At 41.6% G+C, this 19,014-nt stretch overlaps 1 protein-coding gene across 4 annotated transcripts in view; it reads left to right on the top strand.

Annotated features, from left to right (window-relative positions):
- The window catches only part of FAM149A (family with sequence similarity 149 member A), a 34,895-nt gene extending 15,881 nt beyond the window's left edge, over positions 1–19,014 (top strand). For 2 of the 4 annotated variants that reach the window (XM_053402408.1, XM_053402411.1), the window contains exons 3-14: positions 135–267; positions 2,163–2,305; positions 3,195–3,320; positions 3,880–4,056; positions 5,015–5,205; positions 6,337–6,491; positions 8,482–8,585; positions 8,878–9,099; positions 11,167–11,287; positions 12,317–12,445; positions 13,332–13,410; positions 16,628–19,014. In XM_053402408.1, the coding sequence (XP_053258383.1) occupies positions 135–267; positions 2,163–2,305; positions 3,195–3,320; positions 3,880–4,056; positions 5,015–5,205; positions 6,337–6,491; positions 8,482–8,585; positions 8,878–9,099; positions 11,167–11,287; positions 12,317–12,445; positions 13,332–13,410; positions 16,628–16,701 (1,654 nt within the window). In that variant the 3' untranslated portion in view covers positions 16,702–19,014. The remainder of the gene's footprint in view (positions 1–134; positions 268–2,162; positions 2,306–3,194; positions 3,321–3,879; positions 4,057–5,014; positions 5,206–6,336; positions 6,492–8,481; positions 8,586–8,877; positions 9,100–11,166; positions 11,288–12,316; positions 12,446–13,331; positions 13,411–16,627) is intronic. The other 2 variants (XM_053402409.1, XM_053402410.1) reach the window with 2 other exon arrangements.

The following is a 19,014-nucleotide window of genomic DNA, read 5'->3' as shown; positions in this document are numbered from 1 at the left end:
CTTTAGGGCTTTCTGGGGTGGGGTGGGGAGTTAATCTTTGTGGTGCCACAAAGTCCTTAATGAAACACAATTGCTTTCTTTCTTAATGAGCCATGATGCCGTGACTTACTTTTGAAATTTCTTTTCATCCACAGTGTCTCTGTTTCATCACTTTCATCAAGCAGACGGACAACACCAACAGACTTGAATAATTCTTGGTCTGGGATTCAGAGTTGCACCACTGGCCCATCTACTGAAAGAAGCTCTGTTTACTCCTGGAGAGATGATGTATGTTAGCATTTATTAACAGGTTTTGTGTATCCTCTCCTGAAAAAAAATCTTTATTTGCCTATATTATGTCCTGTCCTCCACTGCACTTAGCTGGAAATCAAGGTCAATTTTTATACTCAGCTACGTTAGAAACTAGTTTTCCGCTTGATGACTTCCTTGACTATACTGAGACTTAACGTTGTTTTGCATGGAATAATCCAGGCTTGCTAAACTATTGTTTACCTTCCTTACTGAACACTGTTTCTGCCTTGCATGCTGCTTTCAGTGCTGTCATCTTGATTAGCTAGGTGCAAATATGGTTGATTTAGATCAGGGGTAGCTAATCTCTGACCCTCCAGATGTTGTTGGACAACCAAAGCCAGCACGGTCAGTGGTATTAGAAGATGAGAGCTCTAGTCTTGAATACCATGGATCAGTGGCCTGTGATCTAAACCAATATTTTTTAATGCTCAGTCCCAGTACTACTTGTCTAGAAAAAGAGGTGCCGGAAATCACCGTGAACGCCTCCCTTGTTCTCTTATAGTGGCAATGGTGCCCACCTGAGAGGTGCCGGAACTGAGTTCCAGCATAAAAAAGCCCTGCTCAGTGCTCTTCTATACTCTAAATTAAAATATTTTACTTTAGTATTCATCATTTATATCAACTTTAACCTCACCCTCTTCTGCTGTTTATTTTTTTGCTATGAATCTGTTTTGTTTCTCACATTCTCCTTTACCTTCACTTTGAAACGTTCTTGTAAACCTTGCTCAGGTCATTTCGAGGAACTTGCTACTATGCAAATTTAAGACCACAGCTTCAAATTCCAAATCTGAGCACCTCTGTCCTGAAGCAGATGTTGCTGCCCCAAACCTACCTGAACAGTTGATGTTTCCTTTCCCCATGCTGCTACCTGCCCCCCACACCACGCGTCTCCTCATATGGTCAAAAGCATTTTTGTAGAAGCTGTTTTGCCCATGCAAACTAGTCCTTTTCAACACTGACAGGAAGAATTTAACAGCCCGGGGCAGTGCCAGGTGATTCTTCCTCCCTTTGCAAATAAAGAATGCAGTGCTAGCTGCAGTAATGATGCAGGTTACTGTCCACAAGATCATGCTATTTGGAGCCCAATTTCTTTGATAGTGAAGGAGTAACATACTTGCGGGCTCATAGGCCTGTGAAGCCATTTGTGTTATTAACCTGCCAGCCCTCATCTTCCTTCCCATCACAGCAGTGAACTAGGAGAAGTGGTTTATACCACATCATAGGGCCAGGCAGAGAGTAGAGGTTCAAACCTCTCTGGCAAGCCCAGCTCCGTGATGTGTGGGGCATTCAACTAAATTTTAATCAGTGCAGACCTGCTGAAATGAATGAACGGGACTAAATTAGGTCCATTCATTTCATTCTGTGAGTAAAACCTAGTTGAATACCAACCGGAGTCATTTCTTCTTCAGCACAGCAGTGTGCTGGGGATAAAGAAGAATAGTTCACCCATCATCTTCTTGTCACAGTGCTGGGATTGGGGGAGGTGAGTGTGCCTGAGTGCGTGACGTGCATGTGATGTCCATATGAGTATGGTGTGTGTGAGAGGGTGTGCTGTGCACTTGCATTTGTAGTGAGTGAGTGAGTGAGTGTGTGTATGTATGTGTAGTATGTTGCTGTATACGGGGCAGTGTGTGTGAGAGACTGATGCAGGTAACATGTTTGGTGAAACGTAGCTCTCGGAAAGTTCGCCAACCCCAGACCAAAGGAGGATAGCCTCACCTGTTTTGGTGGAGTTCCAGTCTCTGAATAAAAGCACTATTTAAAAGATGTGTGACTTTTCCTATATAACTATAGTGACAAATATGTAATTTTATTCAGCTTCAAACATGTATAGAAAAATTATTTGAAAATATTAACCTAAAATTCCCCAGGAATTTGATAAAGCTAATACACAAAGAGTTCATCAGCTGTTTTGGGATGTGGATGAAATGTTGTTTGAAGGCAAAGTGAGTTCCCAAACGGAGAGCCTAAAGGCAGAATGCAAGGATTGGACTAACAGATCACTTCACCTAAGGCAAGTCTATGCATGTGGATTAAATAATTTCTTTCTAGAAGCATTTTCACCCAAATATGCACTTTATTTGCTTCTTATGTGTTGGCTTGAGTAGTGAGCATCTTGTGAGTTGATTAACTGCCCACCCTTTGAATGGAAGAACCTATATAGCTGCCCAGTAGAATGGCCAGATATTAGCTTAATTGCTTCCAGATGGTGTTTCCATGATTACTTCTCATCAATAAGTAATCCTTGATATTTAAATCTGAATACTTGATCAAGGGTGTGACCATCTAGAGTCCACCTGGACTTGGTAGTCCTCTTGCCAAATACAGTGACCTTGGTTTTTATCATAGTTACCGTATTTTTCGCTCTATAAGACGCACCAGACCACAAGACGCACCTAGTTTTTGGAGGAGGAAAACAAGAAAAAAATTATTCTGAATCTCAGAAGCCAGAACAGCAAGAGGGATCGCTGTGCAGTGAAAGCAGCAGTCCCTCTTGCTGTTCTGGCTTCTGGAATAGCTGCGCAGCCTGTACGCACTCCATAAGACGCACACACATCTCCCCTTACTTTTTAGGAGGGAAAAAGTGAGTCTTATAGAGCAAAAAATACGGTAATTTTTAGATGTTCTTTTTTACACAGCTGTCCAAATTTAACCAGCATCCTCCTAAGTCCGATTTTATTCTGAGATAACAAAACTCCATCATTGGCATAGAGCAGAATTGACACTTTACTATTCCCAAAGGTGGGGGGAATTAGATTGGCATTAACTTACACTATTTAAAGTTCTGGCTTCCTATACTACAGAGTGCTTTTCGGGGAAAAAATATTGGTTCAGTTGTGTTGTGTGTATCTGCATTTTCTTTTCACTTCATTAGCCAACCCTATATTTGTTATTTTATTCAGGATTTTGGGAAAACAGCTTATTTTCCCAAAAGATGAGGGCTTTCAGCATTACCAGGGCAGAACTGCCAGCTCTGTTTACTCCAGGTCCTTACCTACCCTGAGTGAAATCACCAGCAGTATGAAAGAGTAAGTTTTTATTTTAATGCAGACATATTCCTATTTCTGTTTGGTTGACATTATTTTCTATTAAAATGCTCTAGTACACATTTTACATATTCTCAGAATATGAATGCAACTGCCTTAGCAAAATGAACAGCCATTATTTCTTAAGCTTTGATCTTTAATGCAAATCTCATACTGTGTATTATGCCATTTTCTTGGTTAAATAATACATTGGACAACTATTGGCAACATGAGACATTTGTCCTGGATATAGGTCTGCAAAGCAGTGCTCAGGCGCCTGTTGTAGGTGATTAGCAAAAGAATCCCATGGCTTCTCACAGTTACAACATCCTCCTGTTTTTCTTCAACCTGGAAAAATTCTCATTTCTTGACTGGGTTAAAGCCACTGGAAGACATCTCTGAAAAATCTGAGATAGTTGCTGTCTTTCTAGCCCATCTTTTTTTGCTTTGTGCCACTTTTAATAAATGCTTTAATTGCTTAATTTTACTTTCCTATAAAAAGATTACTGTACATTTTATTTTTGCACCTTTTCCCCTTCTGTGTTAAAATTGCTGTCTTTAGGTTATGCATCTCAGGCTCTAAACTGATTCCTGCAGCTTTTCCAGTGCAGAAGGCATTCAGCTCTGAATTACCAGAAATTTCTTTAGCGAAATCACCTGTATATTCATTCTTGGAAGAAGAAATCTATGATGCAGAAGGAAAAATCGAAGAGTATCTTGCATTCGACAACAAGGAACTGTAAATGTTTGATTTTTAATGGATTATAATGCACTTTGAAAAGAACCAGATTTACCTCTAGGAACTGTTTCATTTATTATAGAATGGCAAATACTATCATGTCAGACTGTGTTTAAACAAGTGTACTTAACCTGCCTGCTGTTTATTTTGGTTACAAAAGAGAAATCCCTAGGTCTCCAATCTGCTGTGGACTTCCAATCCAGATTGCACCAATTTGCAGCTGTAAATGGTCCCTACCAGGCTGCTGTTGAATACAAAGTTGCTGTTTGCAATGAACAACATTCAGATGCAAAAAAAAAAAAAAAAAAAAAAAGGTCAGGAAAGAGCAATTATCAGGAGAAAACCCATGTGGAGCCCCCAGTCTGGATCAGAAGCACATTCCAAATCTGCTTTTTCTCCAAATAAAAACAGTCACATTAATAATAATAATAATTCTATTATTTATTCCCTTCCCATGTGGTGGGGTTTCCACAGCCACTCTGAGCGGCTTCCAACAGAACACTAAAAACAGAATAAAACTTCAATAATTAAAAACCTCCCTAAACATTAAGCACACATGTGCCTTCTGTCGCAGTGGGTTTGACTAGATGACCTATGGGAGTCCCTTCCAACTCTACAATTCTATGATTGTATGAGTAGTTTATGATCAAATGATAGGGGGGTTGGGGCTAATCTGTATGACCCAGTGGCTAGAAACACATTTGACATGTGCATAGATTCATGCTTTTTTACATACATGTCGTAGACATGTCATAGGTTTTTTTATATAACGTAGTAAGCATCCCTAAACCCTGTAGAATTTGAATATTACATAATTAATGCTCATTGTTTGGCAGAGTTGAAGTAGCACTGTGCCGCCTTTTTTTATATAACAGGATTGTGTAAATAGAAGTAGACTGTTTTTTATTAATAGTTAGTAGTGCTTGGTAATAAAGATTCAATTTGCTTCAATCATTAGTGATGATGAAAAGTTGGAGCAAAAGATATATCAACTTGCCCAAAAGAGGGTTAAACATGGCATTCCTCCTATTTCCCCCAATGCCTGTATCAAAGATGCTGTGCTTGCAGAAGTTTTCGATCACGTCTGGAAGAATGTAATTCAAGTCCTGGAAGAATTAATAAGGAAACACTGGGAATCGTCTATCACAGGTAACTGGAATGTTTATGGAAAAGCCATTTGCGAAAACATTCTTAAAAATGGATGCTTTATATGATCTCTGTGGCTCCAGGACTTCCAACGCATTCTAAATATGATTTAGAAATGTATTGTTACGAATTGTGGTGGTGGGAGGGACTGGGGGAGTTGACTGTATGCCGAGACCCTCATAACCCCTGGGTGCAGAAAGTGGTAAAATGTAAACCAGGCTAGCTTCTTGTTGAAGTGATAGCCTGGGTGATGGGCCATTAAGTGAAGAAAGGAAGTGTTTGAATCCGAAGCTGTGGATATGGGGGAAGCGAGGCTTCTTGGGGATGTTAATGCTGTGAACCCTCCATTGTAGACTCAGGTTGTATATACAGTGGTACCTTGGTTTAAAAACATCTTAGTTTATGAACAACTTGGATTGCAAACCCGGAAGTAGGTGTTTTGGTTTGTGAACTTGGCCTTGAAAGCAGAACATGTTCCGCTTCCTGTTGAGTGTGTTCCATTTGTAAATTGAGTCCCCCACTGCTATGGGAAAGCACACCTTGGTTTCAGAACGCTTTGGTTTAAGAACAGACTTCCGGAACGGATTAAGTTCATAAACCAAGGTACCACTGTATTTGTAAATAAACCACATAGCAGTCTCCTCTGTGTCTCATTCTCAAAAGAAACAAGAATCCAGGGTAAGCACCTGGAAGTCCTGGAATCTCACACTGCTCAGGTGCTTACCCTGGATTCTTGTTTCTTTTGAGAATGAAACACAGAGGCTGGGGTGATGTGCAGCAGTAGAGATGGTCTATGCTAACATATCCATATGTATGGTATCATATTTCTGTATTGGTCTTCATGGCCCAGTTCACATACAATACTGGGGGCCATGAAGTGTGTTAACTATGGTTTGTGCACATGTGTAATATGGGCCTATGGTTAGCACTGACTCCTGAGATGAGAGTGAAATGGTAAGAGGAACATGTATTCCCAAGGCTTGCTTTGATTTCCAAACTATGGTTTGGAGGCAGTCAGCATTATCTGTGCATAAAGTTGTTACATATTCACCAGTTTACTATGCTAAAGCAAACGTTTACATTTATGTCTGATTGAAATTTGGGTGTTTTTTTGTTTTTTTAATGATGAACTAGAGAAAGACAAACAGATGGAGAAATTGAAAGCTACTGGAAACAAGTTACCACATCTATCCATTTCCCGTGTTGCAATGGATACATCAAGTGTACCCCCATCAAGAGGGTCAGAAGCTCGAGGCACATCTGTTGGTTTGCATTTTGTCCCACCACAGGTAAACTATCTTCCTACTAGCTGTCATTAGTCAGCATATGAAATCCTATTTTCTTTTTTATCAGCAGCACACAACTTCTCCAGTCCCCAGGCCCTGTGTGAGGTTTTCCTCTCCATTCCTTCTATCCCGGTGGCCAGTGATCATGCCCAGCCAAGCCACACTTCAACACACACCTCTGCTGTCCTTAAGATGTTGTATGCAGTGCTGCTTTTTTTTTAAAAGGAAAAAGGTGCCACCACTCACCATGAAGTTGTTACAGTAAATAAGTAACTAAGTACCACACTTTAAACATTTGGGGCAGGGGGGAGGGAAGGTGCTGGTACTGTGTACCCAGAAGAAAAGCACTGGTTGTATGACATATACAGTGGTACCTCGGGTTACATACGTTTCAGGTTACATACGCTTCAGGTTACAGACTCCGCTAACCCAGAAATAGTGCTTCAGGTTAAGAACTTTGCTCCAGGATGAGAACAGAAATTGTGCTCTGGCGGCACGGTGGCAGCAGGAGGCCCCATTAGCTAAAGTGGTGCTTCAGGTTAAGAACAGTTTCAGGTTAAGAACGGACCTCCAGAAAGAATTAAGTACTTAACCTGAGGTACCACTGTACTGATTTTCAGCATTCCACAACTGGCCTTTTGTTTTTAGCCTTTAGGCTTCCTGATAGGCAGCAGCTGCTTTTTAGATGTGTATGTACATGTGTTAATTTTGTGTGTATATGTAAACACAACCAAGACAAACCTCTGGTTCTGCTTAGCACTCTTCCTTGACACAATGCATTGCAGTCCTTGAGCCACAGAGCTAAAAAAAGAAAAAGTGAATTCCTATTATATGTATTTAGTACAGTGGTACCTCGCAAGACGAATGCCTCGTAAGACGAAAAACGCGCAAGACGAAAGAGTTTTCCGTTTTTTGAGTCGTTCCGCAAGGCGAATTTCCCTATGGGCTTGCTTCGCAAGATGAAACGTCTTGCGCGTTCTTGCGAGTTTGTTTCCTTTTTCTTAAAGCCGCTAAGCCGTTAATAGCCGCTAAGCCGCTAATAGCCGCTAAGCCGCTAATAGCCGTGCTTCGCAAGACGAAAAAACCGCAAGACGAAGAGACTCGCGGAATGGATTAATTTCGTCTTGCGAGGCACCACTGTAATGCTGAAGGCTCCAGTTTTCACATTCTCCACGTAGCCTGTACATAGCCTGTGGCCAACTCTCAAGAGCATGTATGAAAGAGGCCTATTGTATCTGTTGCTCGTGGCTAGTTCCCATATTTCCATTTAGGGCCACTGATGCTGGCACAGAAAGTACTCATGTAATCAAGATGCAAGCATGTAAACGTGATGCAAGAATTTTTTGCAGCAGTTGCTATACAGGTTGATATTTAATTAAACACCCACTCCTGTGCACATCTCTCTTTCTACTAATCATTATTCTTATTATTGATTGCAACATGTGCAAGATAACTCATGCATTACTTGTGGCCTGTACAGTGGTACCTCTGGGTACGAACTTAATTCGTTCTGGAGGTCCATTCTCAACTTGAAACCGTTCTTATCCTGAGGCGCGCTTTCACCAATGGGGCCTCCTGCTGTGTGTTCACCTCTGGAGTGTGACTTCAGCTCACATCTCGGGGCAAAGGTTGCAACCAGGAGCATCTACTTCCGCGTTAACGGCACTCGTAACCTGAAGCGTGCATAAGGAGGACGGTTCGTAACCAGAGGTATTACTGTAGATATGTCTCAACAAAATTACACTAATAAGACCTGTCCTGGAGGGTAATTCTGTGTTATTGTGTAAAAAGAGAGAGGGATAAGTATAGAATTGACATCCATTTCTTCATGTTTTCATACATGCTTTTTGCATCGGATGAAATGTTCTTCAGCATCTGCATTAGGTAACTTTGCACATCTTCACCCACAATGTTGCACATGTTTTAGGCCTTCAGACATATTGATAAATTACCTCAGAAACATTAAGTGATTTGCTTCTGTTGCTTTCTTTAGATCCACCGGTTTCCCAGCAATTTACACAGCGATTTAAATGGTGTCATGACAATCCAAGCCAAGCCACTGCAACAGAGGCACTCTGGGCTAACAGAAAAGATACAGTATGTGTTGCAAAGACTTATGAGATCACATTTCACTCTCACAGTGCATGCTATATTTATTTTTCAATCTATACTTCAACATACGGTTCTATTAAGCCTTTCTGAAGTCAACATTCAATTTTATGTTATGTGTTTTAATTTTGGGCCTTGGTGAAATTATTTTATTTCAAATATAAAGTATAATTAAAGTGCATATTCTCTTCCACGGGGGAAAGGGCTTTTGGGGCAGGCTGCAGAAGGGTTGAATCTTATATAAGTGGCAACTACATTTGCTGAAATTGCTCTTTTTCAGGAATGAACAGGAAGACAAGCCGCAAGTGGGTTCCAGTGTTAACTCAGCACGAAATCGGCTAGGGCGAATTCCTGACAGTAGTGTTCTCTCATGTTCCCGAGTATTGCTTGGATCCTCTAGAAAAACAGCAGGCCACCGTAGGCTACCATCAATAGCTACAGATCCTCTGCGCTCAAAGACCCCCAATGTTTACAGCGATGAAGTCCTTAGGGGGACAAAACTGTGAGGCTCCATTTGTATTCTTCACTGCCGTGACCTTAGTGACATATTAAGCTCAAGCATAATAATAATAATAATAATAATAATAATAATAATAATTTATTATTTATACCCCGCCCTCCCCAGCCAAGGCCGGGCTCAGAGCGGCTTACAAGCAATAATAAAAACAAGATGAATGATTACAACTTAAAAACAAAAATAAAATACAACATTAAAATAATGGAACATTAAAATATTAAAATGTAGCCTCATCGCAGGAGGAGAAGGAAAAGAAAAAAGAAAGAGAGGGAGGGAGGGAATCAAATTGGCTCCAAGCCAAAGGCCAGGCGGAACAACTCTGTCTTACAGGCCCTGCGGAAAGAAATCAGATCCTGCAGGGCCCTGGTCTCATGAGGCAGAGCGTTCCACCAGGCCGGAGCCAGAGTTGAAAAGGCCCTGGCTCTGGTTGAGGCCAATCTAACTTCCTTAGGGCCCGGGACCACTAGGGTGTTGCTGTTTATGGACCTTGAGGCTCTCCGTGGGGCATACCAGGAGAGGCGGTCCCGTAGGTACGAGGGTCCTAGGCCGTGAAGGGCTTTAAAGGTCAAAAGCAGCACCTTAAATCTGACCCTGTACTCCACCGGGAGCCAGTGCAGCTGGAAAAGCACTGGGTGAATATGCTCCCATGGCAGAGACCCCATGAGGAGCCTCGCTGCAGCATTCTGTACCCGCTGGAGTTTCTGGGACAGCTTCAAGGGCAGCCCCGCGTAGAGCGAATCACAGTAGTCAAGCCTGGAGATGACCGTTGCATGGATCACTGTGGCCAGGTCGGGGCGGGAAAGGTAAGGGACCAACTGCTTGATGCGGCGAAGGTGGAAAAATGTCGCCTTGGCTGTTGCTGTAACTTGCGCCTCCATGGAAAGGGAGTTTTCTATCTCAGCATAGGAGTTAGTCAGGGTGTGTGTCACCACCCTGTGGTTGCATCTCAGAAACAGGCACTGAGACCAACCTTCTTTTATTTCTGTTCCCTCCTACACATTTTGAGGGTACCTTTGAAATTCTGTGAACAGTGTCTGGTGAAACCACAGAAACTAGATTCAGATAGGTAGCTGTGTTGGCCTGATGCAGTCGAAATAAATAAAAAAAATGCCCAGTAGCACATTAGAGACCAACTTTTGAAGAAGTGTGCATGCACACGAAAGCTTATACCCAGAAGAAACTTAGTTGGTCTCTAAGGTGCTACTGGACAATTTTTTTTTTATTTCCACAGAAACTAGATTCAGGTCTGAGGGGCAGCATTCAGGTTGCAGAATTCAGCCATTCTTGGCACTGAATTTGACTTGATGTAGGTTTTAATTTATTTTTAAGCTTGCAGCCCAGTTGTGTGTGCACTAAAAAGTAATGGCCAGATCTTTGAAATGGTTCCATTTGACAATTAAGGGGGAAATAGCATGTACAGTCAATGGGGAACGTGAGCAGTGGTATGACTTTGGCATCAACACATTTTTGGAGAACATCATATTTTAAAGGGATGTCTCTCACAAAGAACATAATACTATATCTCTCTAATTAACAGGAATTCTGTTGTTGTTGGAATTGTAGAGTTGGAAAGGACCCAATGGTTATCTAGTCCAATCCCCTGCAACGCAGGAATCTCAGCTAAAGCATCCATGACAGATGGCCATCCAACCTCTGCTTAAAAACCTCCAAGGAAGGAGAGTCCACAACCTCCTGGGGGAGACTGTTCCACTGTCAAACAGCTCTTACTTTCAGAAAGTTTTTTTATATATTGAGTCAGAATCTCCTTTCTTGTAACTTGAAGCCATTGGTTCAAGTCCTACCCTCCAGATCAGGAGAAAACAAGCATGCTCCCTCTTCCATGTGACAGCCCTTAAGATATTTGAAGATGGCTATCATATCTCTTCTCAGTCTCCTCTTTTCCAAGCTAAACATACCCAGCTCCTTCAAGCTCTCTTCGTAAGGCTTGGTTTCCAGACCCTTGATAACCCTTGATAATTAAGAATAGTTCCTGCAGTGACAGAAGGAAGTGAAATACATATAATCTCATGCATCCTTATTGTTGGCCCACAGATGTACTGCCTTAGATCGCTTGTCCTCTCCACTTCTGCCTACAGCCCGGAACAAGCTGCCACCGATTACATCAGATGCCGTTGAGCAATATCTTTCCGTTCCTGGATCGCAGCTAGGCTTTGTAAGAGAGAGAGTGTGTGTCATTCTTTGTTTTATACCATTAGCAATTCAGTTGAGAATTTAATAGTATTGTCATTGGAGCACTTTAAAATCAAGCAAGTACAATTGTTAGTTGCTGGGCTTGCAAATGATAAAATTAGGTTCCATTCTCCTTCCATCTATGAAGCTTGCTGAGTGGCCTTGTAAAAATCATGCTCTCTCTCATTCTAACTTACAACTTCTACATGAAATCAGCATGACGTAATAACTTTTAATAGTTTCAGCAAAATGTATTTTTCTGTAACTTTTCAAGGATCTTTATTCAATTTGTTGCTCCACTGACACTTATTCATATTGCTTCATTTGTTGCACATTGTTACTGCATGATAGTTTGTTTTGTGTTTTAATTGCTTCACTTTTGCACCATATGCTTGTTCTTTGTTGGCAACTTAGTTAACAGTGTTGTTTAAACAGCTACCCATTTTCCTGCTGGGAAATATCTAGCTAGCATTCCCTGAATTGGAACTACATTGCCAAATATTACAATGTAGTTTAAGCACTATGGATATGAATTGTCAAAGTAAGTCATAGCAGCCTTAGCATAAGTCAAGCAAACAGCTGTTCCAACCTTGTGAATGGTAAACTAAGGCCAGAAAAAAGATGGAATTGTTTACTTTTCAACCTCACCACCGAATGAAAAAATAACAAAAACTGTGGGAAGGAGAAGACCCTTACTACCTTCTCTGGGGCCAGTCACCCCACTTCTGCTTCCAGAGATAGATGCAGACAGGAGCTGCAGATCCTTCCTAGCCTTTTTAATTCTGCTTGTATCTGTCTCTTCTAATCCATTTGAAACCCAATTGAAAAAGCCTAAGTAAATAGTTTTAGAAGCTCTTTTCTCAGTGTTTTGTGACTAATGGAAAATTAGCTTTTGGGAAGACAAAAAATAATCAATTGAAAAGCAAAACCATACTTCTGCTAATAATAATTTACACTTTTCCCAGTGATGGACTTGCTTCTTTTTCTCAACCCTACCCCAAACATTTTCCAGCATAAAGGAAGGTATCTTCATAGCAGAATTTCCAGCGCGGTACCTGATGGTGCAGAACGGCGGCCACTTAGAGAGCGAACTGTCATAATAGATCAGTTTTCAAGACCCAATACTACTCACACATTTCGGGTAGGTATTTGAAAGCTTTTGAGACTCTTAATAAGAAACTGGAATTGAAACGGGTGGGTGGGAATACCACTCTTTTATTCCCTGTTAAACTGTATTAGATTATTCCTATGTGCTTAGTTGTATGCAGTCTTGCAATTCTGGGAGGAATTATTTCCTGCCTTCCAGATACCATTCCTTTAATACAAATAAAAGTCTTCATATTCTCATGCTTTGTAGCCCAAACCATGCTAACCATGCATAACAGAGCTTTTAGCTGACTTGCGGTTACTCTACACTTTGGGACAACCCTGTTTTACAGGTGCTTAATTTTTTTTTTAGAAAAAAAGAAAGGACACCCCCCAAAAAAAACCACACATCCCAGCCTCATAAGAAATGACACAAGATGTTGAGAAGCTGTGGTGTGCATGTGTGTGGAATGAACACCCTGTTTTGTGGTGTTGGGGGTGGGAGAATGATCCAAAGCCAGAATATCCCACTTGCAAAGATTTGAATGTTTGCTCACTGTTTAACCACATTATTGCCTTTAGTGCTGAACAGGAAAGTGGAATTAGTATTGGACATTTTTCAATGCTCCTTGTGGAATAGTTACATCTTCATAGCTCTTTTTCATGTCATGGGCTATATGCATGCTATATCTTTAACAGACATTGGAAGCACATTTATCCTCAAATAATTTTGGGCTCTCTGCTTTGCGAAGTGTTGTTGGGAATTGTTTCTCGGTAGGGGTATACAACAGGGTTCAGAATTATTTAAGGGAAAGAATGTACTCCAAATGAGCTTTAATAAAACGTGTATGCAGACATAGTCACTGTTTGCCCTTGACTTGTGGCGGGGGGGGGGGGCGGCCGAATGCTATAAAGGGTAAAAATCTGTTTTTCTCTTTCAGTCAGATACACCTCATAAAACATCATTGACTCCTATGGATTTTGCTAATCACATGTGGACAGGTCATGGGGTATTGATAGGTAAGACCTCTGTTTTATTAAAGAAAAGAAGATTGTAGCACAAGATGCCAATCCCCTCAGAACTGTGATTCTCAGTTTCACCATATTAGCATTTGTGGGAGAATGGGGTAAATTGAGCAATAAGCATTGTATTCTACATCACAAGTTGAGCCCAAAAAACAAATGCTGTAAACCATTTTATACTAGTTTGCCTCTGTATGAAAGAGGTGCAGCAGCAGGCAAAATTTAGTGGAGCAGCAAGGATGGAGAACCTGTGGATGTTGTTGGACTACAACTCCCACAATCCTCATCCATTGGCTATGCTGGCTGGGGGTGAATGAGGTTCCAAGGAATAGGAATTAGTATAAATCCAGTAAAGAAGGGACAGGGAACATGTGGTCCCTCCAGATGTTGTTAGACCCTAATAGCATTTGGAAGGACCCTGTCCCTTCTTTACTAGATTTATACTAATTTCTATTCCTTGGTACAATCCAGGATTTTTGATAAATTGGCCATAGACTTTCAATAAATTGGTCAGTTTTTGCAAAGCAGCTATTCACTTAGTGTTCACTACTGCAGCCTGAGTAAACCCCATTATTCAGTTGGAGCCCCAAGTGAAGATGTTTAGGGTGGCTCTTTTCAAGAGTTTGTAGCTATACTTAATTCATCTAAGACTAAGTCACTGGTTCAGCTGTAGTATTAGCAGAGAGCCAGCAGAGGGCTACCTTTCCACTGGAAAGCACCAATGATAAGCAGTCCTTTTCTCCTGCCACAGAAATTGGTTGTTGCTATTTTAAGATCTCATAAACTCATCATGTGTACATGTAGCATGACTGTTCATACCAGGTTACAATACCTCCTAGCCCAAGCATATTCTCCAGAATTGTTCTGTTTGTGAAATACACAAGAAATGGAAACTCTTCTTCAGTGTAAAAAGTAAATTAACTGAAAAACAATCCTTCTTTAACTTTGGTAATGTAGTGAAAGGTGACAATCCTTGCAGAAAAACACACACTTTTTTTTGCTGTGTTGAAGTTTGCCATCAGTTCATGTTGTCTAGCTATCTATTAAACGTGAAATAATGTATTTTCTTGCACTTGCACAGACTACTTTTAATAACAAAATATCCCCAGAGGTATTCAACTTCCTGCTGCCCATGATTATCCTTGTAGGGTAGTGAATTTTAATAAAACCTCTCAAGCAAGGTCTAGGGACAGAGGGAACTCAGTGCACAGGCAGAAATTCTGAGAACTAGAAAGGACACTGGGTAAGATGCTAAGAGACAGAAAGTGGGTAGACATAGGCAGCAGGCTCACTAGAACCTGAGTTAAGGTTCAGCAGAAGCCTGTGAGAAAGGGCAATGGGGGGTTCCTAGTGACTGGTGAGAGAGCAGTCTGGTGGGGTGGGGGACTTGAGATTGCAAGTGGTAGTAGCTGCATGTTGGCAAGAAGCAGAAACAGTGCTCTGCCTAGGCAGACAGACTGAGAGTCGAGCTGCAGGAGATGCTAAATTAGAAAAAGGGTTTTAGTGTTAAAAAATAATAATGAGCATGGTTTTAATGGGGACCACAGCACTCAGGAAGACGTGGTTTAATCCTTCCATTTGCAGTTCAACACCTCCCCTTCCCAGCATTTGTGCTAATGGGGACTTTTCCTCCAAAGTTACCATATTTTTCGCTATATAGGACGCACTTTTTTCCCTCCAAAAATGAAGGGGAAATGTGTGTGCGTCCTATGGAGTGAATGCAGTCTTTCGCTGAAGCCTGGAGAGCAAGAGGGGTCGGTGCGCACCGAAGCCTCTTGCTCTCCAGGCTTCAGGCAGCTATCCGCAAGCCTTCGGAGCGCTCCGAAGGCTTGCGGATAGCAGCCTGAAGCCTAAAGCCCGGGGAGCGCAGCGCCAACTACTGCTGCGCTCCCCGGGCTTCAGGCAGCTATCCGCAAGCCTTCTGAGAGCAGCGAGAGTTCCCGCCGGGCTCAGAAGGCTTGCAGAAAGCTGCCTGTTCTGGAGGCTTCCCCCGTGCCAGCCCCGCGGCTAAGAACAAAGCCGCGCGCAGCTTCTCCCGGCTGGAGAGGTTGCGTGTGGCTAAAGAGGAAGCTAAGACAGCTGTCTTGGCTTCTTTGCTCTTTGGGGCTGGGGGAAAAAATAATTCCCCCCCTTTATTTCCCCCCCTAAAAACTAGGTGCGCCGTATGGTCCGGTGCGCCCTATGGAGCAAAAAATACGGTAATAGCAGCATTGGGGGGGTGGGGCGTTGGTTCATATCAGCATTGTGGTTGGGGCTGAAGAATTAAACGTGAACAGTCGTCCTCTGTGTATGTTGTCCTTGTGAAAATCAGGATTGCCCATGCCTGCAATTTAAAAAAAAACACCTCTGGTGTGCTTTCTCATGATGCATTGTGTAGTTTGGCCCCTAAGGTTAGAAAGCTAAGGGGGAAGTGGGGAGAGTTGGCCTGGCTGAAAGATCCTGCACCAATTTGACAGTAGACTGAAATGCAATGATGTGAATGAGGCAGAAACTTGAAGGACTGGGGATTGCAGAAGATGTGGAATCAAGAAAACAAGTGGCTTAGGAAGAAGGCAGTGCCAACGCTGGGGAAATCCATCTGGCAGGGATCAGGAAGGGTGTGGATCAAGTAGTTATCATTAAGAAATTCATCAAGGTGATTGAAGTCAACCTAATTGATGAACTCACCTAGGGTATTACTTGTCAGGCTGGCTAGCCTCTTCTTTCTCCCATTTGCAACACTGGACTTGTCCCCAATGAACGTTAATAGGGAGATTGCTCTTGCTATTACCATGCATAGGGAAAGAAAGGATGCACCCCCAGAAACAGCTGGTGGGGAATGAAAACTCACGCACCTCAAACAAGGACTTGTTACCCCAATGGTCCCTAATAGCAAGTTTGGCTTCTCTGCTCACAAGCCTTATATGAGGTTGCAGGCCCTTCCTACCCCTCCTATGCTCTTGCCCCTAATTTGCACAGGACTGGGTGTCAGTCCAAAACCAAAAACACATCCCTGCTCTGTCTGAAATAGTTGATCTGTACTTAACATATTATTGGCTTCAACTTGTGTATTTTTCGATCAGCTTCCTGTGACACTACTGTTCCCATTTTACTGATAGGAAAAAAAGGCTAGGAGAGGTCACTCGCCAAAAGAATTTGAGCATGAACCCTTTTGTTTCAAATGCACTGTATCCACTTGACCCTCAATATTACCTACTAATGTTTTTGCTTGCAGGTTCACAGTTCCATGCCAAATCATTCCAGAGAAATCCACCTGTATCTAGAAGAAGATTTCAAGTTGCTTCATAACATATAGCAGAAGGCAAAAACAACAACCAACCAACCAACCAACCAACCAACCTGATCTGTGCTTTATGGGACTCTGCAATACTCCCAACTATATTATCAGAAGGGATGGTGTTCCAGTATTGTAGTTTTGTGCCTTAGTGTTCTGTGTCTCTGCATACAGCCAGCTTGGAAATTGTTTCACCAAAGAATCATTAGCAAGCGCATCAAGACAGTGGCATATATCTGGAAAACAGAATATGAATTGGTGCCAATTTTTTTCTAAAGGCAGAAGTCAAGTTTAAAAGAAAGTGCCTTCCTGGTTCTGTTCTGTTTTTTTTTGTTTTGTTTGTGGACCAGGTACAAGTAGAGCTGAGCCAAATTGTCATTAGCTTTCCTTTTCTTTTTCTGTAGCGAACAAGGGAAGCTTTCATAAAGCAGCTAAACAAATTGCACAAAATTTAAATAGTTTCCCTGTTTTTCATCAAAGTTCTGGGCTCAGGGAGAACTGTGTAAAAGCCCTCAGAGGCTGGTCTTTAATTATCTGAGCTAGCCCACAGAACTATGAAGCCTTGGGAGGAAGGGTACTCTTTTCACAGAGAAGCATGCTAAGGAATTTGAGCTAGACTTTGCCTCGGTTCTTTTGGCGGAGCTTCCATGATCTTGGTCAGACAAGTTTGGTGTGTGTGTGGGGGTGTTGCACAGGCATTAAAACAACTTAGAGCCATTAAAACAAACCTTAGCAGGGCTTTCACACATTTCCTTCTAATGAAATTTTGAGGAAGCAAACACTGCAAAAGCCAGGAATTGTTTCCGCAGGAATGAAAGTGACACCAAAATAGTTGGAGTTGGTTTTAGCTCAGCTGTAGTAATGCAGTCTATAAACCCTTGAAGAGTATGATAATCAGATTTAATTCCTGGACTCTTTTTGTTATGGTTCCATAAGAAAAATCTATCCCTTCTCTCTGGTTTAGCTTGGGCAATCTCTAAAATTAATTTTGGAAGTGAAGTAGGCATAAGTTGCTGCAGGTTGGATTCATATATTTTCTTCATGCACAAACTTAGCTAATGCACATTGATTAAACACCATGAAAAAACAAATATTGATGCAATCCCATCAAGATCCTTTTTGTGCAATTGCATTAAGAACCTTTGGCCATATATTACTGTTGCATAGACACAATATATTATTCTGAAATCAATGGAGATTTGAGTACTTGTTTATTCTATGTGCTCTACACATAATCTAGATATTTTGCATATTTTTGCCCCCCACCCAAAAGCACTTTTTGAGAAACTTAGTTTCATTCTGAAAATAGAAGTCATTGTATATTTCTTGTGCATTACTCCACAGTGTGTCCATTTGAAGCCAGAGGTACCCACACCTGCCCATTGACATGGTAGGGCATATATACCAAGAGAGCAGTAACTTCTTCCTTCTCCATTCACCTGGGGCATGTAAAGGGATGAAAATGTATGGATAACCTAACCAAGAGGAGGGTTTTCAAATGTGGATCAAGTAGCCACTCCTACCCTGGTGGACAGTAGGATCTGGAATTAATCTAGATCAGGCACCCCCAACCTGCAGCCCTCCAGATGTTTTGGCCTACAACTCCCATGATCCCTAGCTAACAGGACCAGTGGTCAGGCATGATGGGAATTGTAGTCCAAAACCATCTGGAGGGCCGAAGGTTGGGGATGCCTGATCTAGACAGAAAGCAGCATGTTGGGAGCAAACATGAATGCTTCTAGATTGAGAAAAACAAATGGGTTAGTGTGCATGCACACTGCATAAAGGTACCTTGATTTCATTTTGCATCATTTTAATAAGTTCCCCTATACCCTAATTCACATAGTTAATATGTAAAATAATCAAAAATATGAAAATCGGTAAAGTACATATATTGAGGTGTAAACTAACTGTGGAAATCAAAACAGAAGAATTGCAAAGTTATTTCTGTGTTAATGTATGTATCTTTATATCTTTAATCATACGTTATTTGTTGTTGATTACCATTGTTGCATCTTCCTACCTTCTCTTTGTTATTAATTTGGCATGTCACCCTGTGAAGGATAATTAGAGGGCTGACCATCACGTATTACCAGTAATTAATACATCAAGCACTGTAAAATAGCTCAGATGGATTTTTTCTCAGAAAGAATTAGCAGCAAAATTATATCATAGACCCTCATGGACTTAGCCCACTTGCTGGGCTGCAACTGATATTCTGTTTATTGAGTTTTTCCTTCCTGAACTTCTTTGATGTCACCTGCTAATGTAAAATGAATTGATTTATTTAGTACTTCAAGCAACCCTAATAAAAATTTGCTTCATGA

This window comes from Podarcis raffonei, chromosome 9 (assembly GCF_027172205.1).
Source record: "Podarcis raffonei isolate rPodRaf1 chromosome 9, rPodRaf1.pri, whole genome shotgun sequence".
Lineage (NCBI taxonomy): Eukaryota > Metazoa > Chordata > Lepidosauria > Squamata > Lacertidae > Podarcis > Podarcis raffonei.
Note: the sequence above shows the minus strand (reverse complement) of the source record. Positions and strands in the feature narration are given on the sequence as shown.